Source organism: Phragmites australis, chromosome 6, assembly GCF_958298935.1.
Source record: "Phragmites australis chromosome 6, lpPhrAust1.1, whole genome shotgun sequence".
Taxonomy (NCBI): domain Eukaryota; kingdom Viridiplantae; phylum Streptophyta; class Magnoliopsida; order Poales; family Poaceae; genus Phragmites; species Phragmites australis.
In genome coordinates this window covers 2,847,980-2,860,451 of record NC_084926.1, presented here as the reverse complement: position 1 = coordinate 2,860,451, position 12,472 = coordinate 2,847,980, and the positions used below count along the sequence as shown (strand labels likewise).

Genomic DNA, 12,472 nt, shown 5'->3' with positions numbered 1-12,472 from the left:
TTTTTCAATATTTTATCACACTGTTATTTATCTATCTAAACAACTAAAAATTATATAAATCCACTCTATCTCTCGTCTGACCATCCAAACACTGAATCCATGGCATGTTGTTCGGTTTGCCGGGTGCCCCACGAGACGATGCCACCAGCACCAGGATACTGTTCTGGATTGCCAAGTCATGGCGTGGTGGGCCCACGCAACCTCTGGTTCATGGATAGAGGAATGAGATACCTCCCTTTTGCTAAGGCAAAGCCTGACAGATCATAGATCTCTCCCAAACTTTCACAAAAATAAAAATAGATCTCTCCCAACGTGTTTGCCGTGCTTGATAATTTCAACTTGCTACGGTTATGTTGACTCATGCTGTTGTTAGTCTCCGACTCTGCGTGGTGGGTTTGACCGTAAACGTGAAGAAAGGGTAAGAGCTAGGTTGGCCGTACAGAGGCATTGATGAGAATAAAAGAAGAGAAGTCGGTGTTTGGCCGCCGGCGGTGCGTCACCGTCTCGTCTGGGCGGGGTCGCGAAAAGCATCCGGGCGATTCCCGGAATCCGTCGAATCGACGGCCAGCGACCGTTCACCGCGGCAGCACATCCCGTGATTTCCTTAGCCTATTTGCATTTAAGGTCACTAACGTTCTTTGTATTTCCATACCGGGGTGCCCGTTCGTCTTTAGGGATCCTTTCTGTCTAACTTGTATTTTTCGAAATGCTTAGCTTGTAGTATTTGGTTATTATATTACATTTGCGGTGACTCTCTGAAGTACTTCTGCTTTGCACTTAACTCCCCATTATGTGGCTAATGTCAATAAAGTTTGCATATTACTTCATCCGTTCAAAAATAATAAACATATTTCTTTTTTAAAAAATTAAACTTTGGGTATTTTAACTAATATTTAATTAAATTACTAGAATATTTAGTGTATAAAATTATACAACTAGATTTATAATTTTAAATAATTTCAAAGTATATAAATTTTATAGCTAGAAATAATATATTTTGTAAAAAACCTTTAGTCAAAATTAAACTTTAAAAACTAAGAAAAAATACGTCTATTATTTTTAAAAGATGGCATGAAAAAAAAACTTAACTTCATCTTCCTGAACGGAGAAAAAAATTACGCCTACTATTTCACCATGAAAAAAGTTTGAACATAAACAAGAGGACTGGCATGAAAAAGGGCTTAATTACGTCTTCCTCCGGCCCTCCCTTCAAAACCCGTAATAAATCGGAGCGGAGGCCGAACGCCAAAAGAGCAGGGCGCGCACGTGTTCGTCGCCTCGCACGCGCGGAGAAACGCGCCGGAGCCACCATCCCCCTAACCGGCGGGCGACGGAGGGAAGGAGGCCCGAGTTTTTAATACGAAACCGCCACCTAACCGCTTGCTTTCGGGCTTCGGCTCTCACATCCCTTCCCCATTACCTTGGGTTTGTTGGATTCGCCCTGCCTGCCTGCAACGCCCGCGTCCGAGGAGGAAGAGCCAACGGGCCACGCCACGCCACCAACCGGGGAAGGCACGGAACCATTTCCTTGTGCTCGCCCGCGCGCCGGTCTCGTCTGCCACCGCGCGATCCCGGGCGGGCAAGCCAGGTTCGGCACCGTGTTTCTCGCTTTTGATACGAGGAATTTCTATATTTTGCAGCGAATGCGGGCGGTGGGTGATCTTTGGGTGTGCGTGCGGGAAAGGTGGATTTTTTTTGGGGGGGGGGGGGGGGGGTTAGCTGGTTTCGAGGTGAGTGTGGGCGGCATTATGATTGGCGGCCTGTGGATTCATGTTGTGTATGAATCCGAGGGGAATAGCAAGATCGTGGTGTGCTTGCTGTTAATTCGGGAGGTTCGGGGCGGGTGCTCGTGGATTTCTATAAAAAGGTGGGATTTGGGGTGCTCAGGCTTGTTGCTTGTGAGCTTAAATTTTGATTGTGTTAGAACAGTTTAGAGTATAGTTCATCATTATTTGGCTTGATTTCCTTTCCGTGTGTTAATGAACGAGTTTTTAGTGTAAAGTCGTGGGATCACAAGTTTGCAAAGCTCTAATTGCTGTCAATGATATGATCTTTTATAGTAATACATTACTACGTGAACTGATCTGAATGTTCTGAGACAGTTAATTAGTGCATGTTAAGGTGCTCTCGCAAATGCTGGCGTGAAATTGTTCTCTGTGAGCACGAATGTGATTCACATGTTATTATGACCGTGTGCTGATTCTGTTCTTTCGTTCCAATTGACAGATTGAGCCAAGTTTCCCTCCTTTTTAACTCGCGGAGTTTGTCAAAGGGCATTTGGTGTTCCCATATTTAACGAGTGATTTCACTATGAAACCTGACTGGTCAATTTTCTCCAAGCTTGACCGTAATGGAGGTTACCTGCATAAATTCCCCATAGACTCTCCAATATCTCATGATATTGGGTTAGGACTGATATCACAGGTTGGAAACTTAGTTGAGTGTTCGTTTCAACATCCAAGACATATATGTGCTACCGGGAGAGGAGCAGTTCAGGAAACATTCAGCTGTTTCAACAAGTTTGCTGGAGCTTTCTATTTCTGGTTTTCTAGAGCGTCGAATCCTAAGTTATTCCACAAGCTGTCAGCTGTTGCAGGCTCAAGTTCAAGAGCCTGCCGGTCACATATAAAGCAAGCGACCTCTTGCCTGCAGCATTTACCTGGATTGCGATTTGGTTCGCAATTAAGGGAAGAGCATGCTATACGAATGCTTCTAGCGAGGCTTGCAAGTGCAACTCTCGGACAACTGTGGAATGAGGTAGAGGAGCGCCATGCCTGCAATGTTCTTATGCTAGCTGCTTCTACTGTAATACCACCGTTTGAAAACATGTACGGTTCTGTCACATTCTGTTCTCCTTTTCTGGGTTGACATAGCTTACCTTTCCATTTGTTTTTTTAGTTTCAGTTTTGCTTTGTTGACTGTTTATGTCATTTTCATTGGCAAGATCGCCGAAGATGCTTGCTGAGTCAATGGCATTAAGAAAAGATGGTGGCCGTATCCGAGAACCTGTAGAACAGCCTTATTTGGACGAAAAACATCCAGGTTGTGCTTGTGTTGCTGTGCCAAGAGCCATTTTGCCAGAAGATGCAATGGAACCAAAAACTGGGATCAAGTTCCCTACTCTTCTTGAGTACAATTCCAATATGACTGCAGAGGTCTTTTTTCCAACTCTCTTGTGTTGATTTTTGTTTTCTTATCCCAATAGAAATGTTTTGATATAGTATATTAGTATCACCATATTCTGGACCAAATCTATAATGTTGCTATTTTTAGGTTGTGACCACTTCATTTCATACATGCAATTAATGGTTAAATTGACAGGTGCTTGTTGGGATGGGTTTCAGAAGCATGCGAATAATGAGGGTCAAAAATCTGAATCTTTATGCCTTTGGATTATGTGAGTAGACTAAATTTCAGTGTTTGCCGTTGTTATGAACTGCTGACAGGTAGGTACTGCTTAATGGATGTTCCTTTTGATTGCTGATGTTAGATTGACATATTCTCAGATATACAGCCGGATTCTATTTGCAAGAAGCTGGGTCCAAAGTATGCTTCGATCACAGATGATGAGCTGAAGGATCACCCAGATTTCTATGAAGATCTTCTGAGGTGTGCAATGTTTTATTGATCATTTGCTTGTCTTTGTGAAATTAAAGATCTTCCCAAATTCTGGCTCTTACCTAGCCAATACATGTAACAATTGTGCAAGCTCAGGCACTCCTTGAGTAAACTGCTAGAAAATGTCGGGATCATCCCAAAAAATAGAAGTGTTACATATATATAGAGCTTTCTGATATTATTTCTAGGACTATTTATATTTTTAGGCTTTTGATGCCACATAGTTCTTTTTTTAACTGATGCAGCAATAGCGACCTTCATTTTTTTTACCCCATTTGCATCTGATTCTAATAAAATTGCAATCCTTGTCCAGGGAAAATATTGACATGACAGTCAGGCTAGTTGTAAGCTACAATGGCCTCAGCATTGGCACAGTTCGTGAGTAAGTATTCTTATTTTCTTATGCTAACAATAATACATTCTTATTTTTAAATTTGGTTGAAAATATACTATCTACACAAGATCGAAGTTAATCATTTGTGTTAACGCGCTTTCCAGTGCATTTGAGAAGTCTCTTTGCTTCCGATTGCAAAAGGTACATGTTGTTACTTCAGCAACTAGTTTATTCTTTGCTAACCATACAGGATTAACTGAGCTTTTATGTATACTTTCTCAAACCAGATGAATCCTAATACTGATTATCATTGCTTGAAGACATTTGGTTCATATTTCAGTGAAGACATTCGTATACCTGCTGTAAGTTTCTGTGTTACATATGGTCTATATGTAACTTGGTATCTTTGGGCATGAGAGGTTAAATGTCAATACTACTGCAGGGTACAAAGATCGACTTCCGTCAAACATCTGATGGCCAGCTGATTACTGAAAGTTAGTGCCATATGTCGATTCATTCACTATGCTTTGAATTTTTTTTTTCCCCACTACAATGTCTTGACACAGAACATCTATGTGCAGTTGATGGCAAACAAATTGGCACTGTCCAGAGCAAAGATCTTTGCAGTAAGTCAAGAGTCAAGATACTGGGCATTATTTATCCCTTTCGATTTCTGTTATTTCTACTGAATCGTAGATCATTAAAAGCTAAATTTGTATGCTCTATGTTTTTTTCTTAGCTATGATTATTACTAAGCCATGTCCTTATCAACAGAGGCTTTCTTCGATATGTATATTGGTGACCCACCTGTTTCTGTGGAGACTAAACAAGACATTGCGCAGAATGTGGCTGGACTCATGAGAAGATGCTAAGAGAAAGGAGAGCAAAATGGAAGACGGGTGGGAATTATTTCATTCATCTATACAGGGGGACAGTAGCATATATAGACAGGGAATTAGGAGAGGATGAAGTGCATGTACAGTTATAGATCTGTAATTTGTAAACTAAACAGGCAAAAATTGCTACAAACACAGGCTTAGCATCCTTCTGGGCAAATGCCTCCATGCTTTTCATATGAGTTGGCATTTTGCCGTTTTCTGACCACTTTATTAGACTAAGGTCAACCGTTTCTCTTCGAGGACGAAAATCCCATCATGAAGGGACTTTTATTCACTTCAGCGCTTCAACAGTTTTCTTTTACGGTTTTTGTCACGAAGGTGTTTATAAGGTTATTCCTTTTAAGATAGGATTTTTCCTCCTTTCTTTTCGCGATTTCTATCGAAGAGAAGCTGTTAAAGATTAAAAAAAATAAAAGAAATAGAAACAGAAAAGAGAATCGAAAAAAGAACGAAATGAAGGGAATATGGTTGGAAATGATCTTATGTACAATTATTTAGTTAGAACTTAGGTGTACAAGAGGATGTTTCTATTCCCTCGTAAAAAAATGAAGGGCCCCTATAAAAAAAATGAAGCAGCCCAGCTTTCTTTCTTTAAATTGATTGTTCTACTTTTTTTGTACCTATCTGACGTGGCGTGTGCCTCTAAGTTCATGAGATTCATAGATGAGTACTGAGTAGGGTTGTTGTGCTTGCACGTCTGCGCTGACTGGAAGTTGAGAACAGCAAGTTAACTGCAAGAGAATTTCAGCAAGCTTGTGTTAGCTGCAAGAGCATTTCAGCAAGTTGAGAACAGCAAGTTAGCTGCAAGAGAATCTCCTTTACTTGTGTTGCAGTCGTACTCAAGATCTTATTGCGACAAGAAGATTAAGTAGAATACAAGGGGTGGCAGTAGCACGCTACCCTTTGTAGGTTTTTACATGGTGCTTATGCTGAAACGAAGGCTGATGAATGATGATGAAACAAAACTCGAGACTCGTTTCCTTCAGTGAACTTATTTTCCTAGGTCTTCCTATCGATTTAACCGTTTATGTATCTATATAATAATTCATATTCTCATGTTTAAAAATATTATATAGTAGATTAAACAGTTATTCAGTGATATATAATAAATTTGTAACATCTTCTTACAACTCACATCATCTTTTCTACCAAAACCACATAGTATATTCTAATAAATTCGCACCCTTACCTCTTACAACAAACAAATCCGGTTTCTTGTGAAGTCAGAGAGGAATAGTATTTTGTGAGAGGATAAATAGTGTCTCGTCGAATATTGTAGCAGTGGTACTGTAGCAATAGAGCTGTAGCAATCTGTCGGTTACTCTAACGAATTTTTTACTATTCAAAATATTGTAATATTAAATCTGATCTATTTATTTTAAATCAACGGTTGAAGTCACTCACCGTAGACGATCTCGTTCCGCAACAAACTTGGGGAGAAACTAAACAAACGGTTCCCGGCGACGCTTACACTCACGACGGGCTCCTCTCTCTCCCTCAAAGGCCGCGCGGCGCTGGGCCTCGAGGTCGCGCGCGACCGCGGCGCCGCTCTTGGGCAGGATGGCGGCGCCCCAGCGGTGGAGTTTGGTCATGAGCTGGGAGTGCGGCGAGGACGAAGGCGACGACCACCCGACGCCCCGACCGGGCGCCCGCACGTCGGGGTGAGGAGTGGGAGGCGGCGGCCCTATCCGAGGCTCCCTGCATGGCGGCGGTCCTCGGCGAACGCGGCAGAGAGTGTGGTGCCAGGGGACGGGGATGGTGACGCGGGTGCGGAGGTGTTGGTCGCCATATCGCGTTGGAAGCGGGAGGTGGACGCGGGGCTTTGGCGTTGGTGTGGCGTGGCGCGAATAAGGAGGTGACAAGATCGAGGCGCGGCGAGGAGGCCGAGGATGGTGACGGGGAGCCCAACGCGAGCAACGGCGACCAGGTGATGTGCCCTGCCGCCGATGGCGCACCTCGCCGTCACTGCCTTGCGTTTGTATTGGGTGACGCCTGCTAGGAAGAGGAACGTGCCCTGCCCTTGACGAAAAGAGCTCTGGCACCCCGCCGCCGAAGTCGGCCGCGGCACCATGCACCGCAGCCTCTACCCCGTCGCGCGCGGGCAGTGCCGCTCGGCGGTGACCACGCACTGCGTGTGCTCCGAGTAGCACGTGTCGCGGCCGTTCCCGACGCGGTGTGGTGCCTGATGGCGTTCCTTGGGAGGAGTGAGGCGTCCGGGAGAAGCGGCGCCAGTTGCGTCCACGCGGCGAGGAGGTAAAACGCGGCGACGGCCGCGACGGTGGGATCTAGCGCGAGTTTCATGGTGGGTAGCATGAGCATGGCGCCGTCCTCGTTTTGCAATAAGGTATACTGCAAGAAGGCAACGGCGACCGAAGTCTAGATCAAATGCAATCTGAATAAAAAGTATGTCTGGCTGAGAGATGGATCAAATGGTATTTCGGGAAATTGAGCATTTAGTACAGAGGATAAGTGTTAATCAATTTTTGGCCCAGCTCATAATCTTCACTCCTTAACCTTTCAGAATGCTAGTGGCTTGTCCCAAAATTCCTCAAATGACATCGGAAATGCAGAAAACGGCAAAACATTTGTGCTAAAAATAGTTCACGGTATAAACGACTACTTGCCATTCTGAGCCACAGTATGACAGTAGGTGAACTACTTACTAGCTGAGAGATGTTGTTGAGCGTTCCATTTCAAGGAGAGTTACTACTACCAACGCGCCAAAAAGAGGTTGGAATCAGATTTAAGCTGGGAGATGCTAGAGGAGCTGTGAGGTGGATCCCAGTCTACTTGTCAACTGGCAGTTGCGGAGGTGAAACACGCCAAAAACAAGACAGGATTTGTATCATATGATATGACCAAAAGGAAGCACCCCTACAGCAAAATTTGTCCAATTCCAAAGCACTTAAATGGCTTTTTTTTTCCTACAGCAAAATTTGTTCAATTCCAAAGCACTTAAATGGCTTTTTTTTTTTTACTTCTGGTTATAGTTTCTGAGAAGTAAAAGTACTTTTTATTACTACAGACCTCACCGAAGCCAGAAACAATTTTTTGCTGACTTCTAACTGCAGTAGACTTTTAGAGAAGCAACAGCTTGTAGAAAAAAAAAAAAACCAGACGCTAAGTATTCCGTTACTGATGGCAGGCCAATGTATTCCGTTACTGTATTTCTTTTCTCTGGTTTCTTGAAATTTGTCCGACAAGGCAGATGATCAGGTCCTGCCAATCTTTGATCCGGCTTTTCCCCAGATTATATTTATATTGTCCCTCCTTTGGGCTCGTGTTCTACCAACTATTCACATAAGCAGATGGCACTTGTTTTTGTGTGTCCTTAATTTTGAATCAAAATTTCAATCAATTAATTGTGCCCCAAATTAAATTTGACATAGGGTCTGTTTATTTAACATTTGTTAAGCCTCTCACGGTGCTAACAGTCAATCGACTACGGTCTCACTGAGTCGGTCTAGATTCGAGACGCGGCATTCTCTTAATGAAATCCCATGAGGAAGTCCTCCCCTCGGTACTCATTTTTTTTATTTAACATTCACAAAAAATTGATCCCAAATTAGTTACTTTCCTACCCATCAGATGGAAATCCAACAAACCATACACATGATCCTCTGCTTTGTTATACCTGCTTGTCCATTCATTGTCAACCTTACGACCACTTCAACTCTTAACTACCCCCCCCCCTCCATTCTCCTCTTCACCACCCCCACCACCATCAGTCGGCATCCCCTCCAATGCTTTGAGGCCCGCCGGCCTCCCTGTCCCTCATTATCGCTCTCATCCCAGTGTTGGCCGCCGCTGTCACCATTTTCTTCCTCTCCGGCAAAACGCACTCATGCCGCCCTCCTACCTCGTCTCCGACAGCGACGCTCCCATCACTCAATCTTCTTCTGCCACTCGCTCCCTCGCTAACCTGTCTGATAATACGTCACCCACACCGCTTGCCAGTACTGCTAGGCCGGCCGGCCTCCCCCGCCATCTCTCTATAGCCGGTGGCCACCAAATCCCTAAAAATCCTAACCCCCAAACTTCTGACCCTAACCCGAACCATGATCGCCGGAGTTGGGGGCTCGCTGAAGAAGGACAGAGCAGGAATCTTCAAACGCATCCCACGATACGAAATCCGCATGATTTCAATCCCAAAAATCGTTTGAGTGACAGCTAGCAATTCCGTTTCACAAGGCGCAGGCTAATTCGGTACGTCAATTGGACTCCATCTCATTTGGACAGTTCATAGTATGCAAAAGAAAAGCTTTTTACAACTGCATTAGCATCGCCATCATGAAGATGCTCTCTCCAATGGTCACATAATTTGAACATGCGCATATATGCATGCCTGCATCTACACCATCAGGTCTGGTGTAACGGTGTAACCATCCCAGCTGGTTTCTGCCATGTATGCATGGACAGTTGCAACACCACTCCCTCCTCGCTGTCCCGCTGACCTGGAACCGAAACATTCTGGGCCGAACACCTTGCAACCTCCTCCCTGCCTCCTGAATCCAAGCGCGTCCCTTCTTTTTTCCCCCGCGTCCCTGTCCGTGTTTCCATATCCCCCTGGGCTCGCCGCCTCTCGCATCGTTCGCCATGAAGCACGGCACCATGCGCGCCCACGTCGCCCTGCTCCTCGCGGCGCTGGTGCTCGCGGGCGACGTCCTGCAGCCGGCGCTGGCCGGCGGGTTCAACTACAAGGATGCCCTGACCAAGTCCATCATGTTCCTCGAGGCGCAGCGCTCCGGGAAGCTGCCGCCCAACAACCGCATCAAGTGGCGCGGCGACTCCGGCCTCGACGACGGCAAGCTCGCCAATGTACGTACGCCACGCGTGCGCACAATGTGTTGCTCTTTCTTTCTCCATTTTCATGTGTGTGAATTAATAGGAAGGGATTAAAATTCCTTCTCGCATGCAGATATGAAACTGAAATGTTATTGAAATGATCAATGCCAACGGAGACAAAAAATACAGGGATAACTAAGAATTTTCTGATTGAAACTATGGATGATATCTCCCTATTGATATCCTACCTTAGCACTAATAATAGCTTAATTTGTTGCCGATCGAGCAGGTGGATCTCACCGGTGGATACTACGACGCCGGCGACAACGTCAAGTACGGGCTCCCCCTCGCGTTCACGGTGACCACGCTTGCGTGGACGGCGCTGGCGTTCAAGCCCGAGCTGAAGTCGGCGGGCGAGCTGGAGAACGTGTACGCGGCCATCAAGTGGGGCACCGACTACTTGCTCAAATGCGCCGCGAGGAAGAACAAGTTGTGGGTGCAGGTCGGCGACCCCAACTTGGACCACCAGTGCTGGGTGCGACCGGAGAACATGAAGACGCCGCGGACGCTGTACGAGATCAACGAGAAGACGCCGGGGACGGAGATCGCCGCTGAGACTGCCGCCGCCATGGCCGCATCCTCCATGGCGTTCCGGGGCCACAACAAGACGTACTCTCGCGGCCTCCTCAACAAGGCCAAGCTGGTACGTAATCAGCTTACACTAGCATGCAAATGCATGCATGCACGCCCTCGCATATGAATCATCTCACTTGCTGCACGTACGTGTAACTTGACTGCTTGCTTTTGATCCAACAGCTGTTCCAGTTCGCCAAGAACCACCGCGGGAGCTACGACGGCGAGTGCCCCTTCTACTGCTCCTACTCCGGCTACAACGTACGTACGATCCATGGTTAAGTATTATTCGTGCATGCCGCTTTGGGCTGATCGACCTGACAGGCTGACATGCGTGATGCAGGACGAGCTGCTGTGGGCGGGGACGTGGCTGTACCTTGCGACGAAGCGTCAGGTGTACGCGGACTTCATCTCCCACGAGGCCATCTCGTCGAGCGTGGCGGAGTTCAGCTGGGACCTCAAGTACCCAGGCGCGCAGGTGCTCCTGTCCGAGCTCAACATGACGTCCAGCGGCGGCGCGCAGAACTTCAAGACGCAGGCGGACAACTTCGTGTGCGCCGTCCTGCCCGACACGGCGTTCCACCAGGTGTTCATCACCCCGGGCGGTGTGATCCACCTCCGCGACGGCGCCAACTCGCAGTACGTAACCAGCACGTCCTTCCTCTTCGTCGTCTACAGCGACGTCCTGCTGCGCACGGGGCAGAGCGTCATGTGCGGGAACCAGCCCGTGAGCCCCGCGCGGCTGCGGGAGTTCGCGCGGCAGCAGATGGACTACCTGCTGGGCTTCAACCCGCGGGGCCGCTCCTACGTGGTGGGCTTCGGCGCCAACTCGCCCACGCAGCCGCACCACCGCGGCGCGTCCACGCCCGTGCTGCCGCCCGGGTACGACGTCAACTGCGGCATGAGCTTCAACGACTGGTTCGCGCCCGACAGGCCCAACCCCAACGAGCTCACCGGCGCCATCATGGGCGGGCCCGACCGGGCAGACAACTTCATCGACAAGCGCAGCGCGTCGTCCTGCACCGAGCCGTGCACCTACATCAACTCCCTCGCCATTGGCCCGCTCGCCGCGCTCGCCGTCCGCGGCGCGCCGCTCGTCGCCACACACTGACGTGTACCGCATCGTCGTCCATGTCCATCCATCGCTCTACATGCTCGCAAAGCGTCCATTGATTAATTGCTCCATTTCGCGCGTTCCTCGATCTCGCGGTTTCTCCTTACTAATTCCTTCGATTAGGCCTCTCTCTCTCTCTCTCTCGATCGGTCGATCGATAATGTACGTGTTGAAGATTAAAATGAACTCAATGACTTTCGATCGATAATGTGTTATGAAAAAAAGATTTCTTCCTTTTTACTGCTTTTTTTTTCACTTGGGTGTTGGATTTGATTCAACCGGAACATCAGAAACTGGTATTGCAGTGGCAAATGGATCGCCCTAGACAGAGTACCATCCATAATTTTACATTGCCTACGTGTGCTCGGGCACACGTGATGCTTTAGGATTGTTTTCGATGGAGCATAATAATGCTCTCGGCGCAAAAGGTTGGCGCTAGTTTGTTGGGGTAGGTCTCGGTTCGCTGTTAGGCTGGCGTACTGGTTGAACCGGAGCCGGTACGTGGAGCGGTGGACCACGGCCTTTTCCACGTGGTGATCAGGTACGTACACGTACGGCTACTCGTGTGTTGTAGCCTGTAGCTCATAGCTTTTAACCGAACCTCTCAGATCAAATTTTGGATTTATCGTACTAATAAGAAATGGTTTGTATAATCCTCTTCAAAAGATTTAGCGTACTAATGAAAAGTTAAGCCGATACTCTGTATGATATGATTTCTTATTTTAGGTTGCTGTATGATATGGTATACTTGCTGGAAACCATGCAAACTCTGTTCAAATGTTTATAGTCAATGGGATATCATGTCGTCATATATAGCACAAGTAGTAATGTAATTACAATATATACAAAAGAACATGAAAGCATGTGCTGTCCTCTTTTGCATTACTGCTGCTTAATAATAATAAATAAGGAAAAAACAGATAGATATGATAATAATTTTCTTCAATGCACTCCTCCTTTTATCTGGGGGAAATCACTCTACTAGAAAAGAGGGTCCATCTCCAGTTATTTTGAATAAGGATAGTTATATACATAAGGTGACTGGGATTTTGCTTTTGTCTCAGTCACTTCTCTTAACCGCTGCAACAT

At 46.6% G+C, this 12,472-nt stretch overlaps 2 protein-coding genes across 2 annotated transcripts; both read left to right on the top strand.

Annotated features, from left to right (window-relative positions):
• Positions 1-1,211: 1,211 nt before the first annotated feature.
• LOC133921085 (fatty-acid-binding protein 2-like) lies at positions 1,212-5,064 on the top strand. The gene is made up of 11 exons (XM_062365818.1): positions 1,212-1,588; positions 2,227-2,828; positions 2,945-3,155; positions 3,322-3,397; positions 3,507-3,609; positions 3,932-4,000; positions 4,117-4,153; positions 4,240-4,314; positions 4,395-4,446; positions 4,534-4,578; positions 4,727-5,064. The coding sequence occupies exons 2-11, from the start codon at positions 2,311-2,313 to the stop codon at positions 4,822-4,824; spliced, it is 1,284 nt and encodes a 427-aa protein (XP_062221802.1). The 5' UTR covers positions 1,212-1,588; positions 2,227-2,310; the 3' UTR covers positions 4,825-5,064.
• Positions 5,065-9,447: 4,383 nt separating this feature from the next.
• Positions 9,448-11,385, top strand: LOC133920780 (endoglucanase 8-like). The gene is made up of 4 exons (XM_062365363.1): positions 9,448-9,669; positions 9,926-10,339; positions 10,453-10,530; positions 10,613-11,385. Exons 1-4 carry the CDS (start codon positions 9,448-9,450, stop codon positions 11,378-11,380), a joined length of 1,482 nt encoding a protein of 493 aa, XP_062221347.1. The 3' UTR covers positions 11,381-11,385.
• Positions 11,386-12,472: the final 1,087 nt, after the last annotated feature.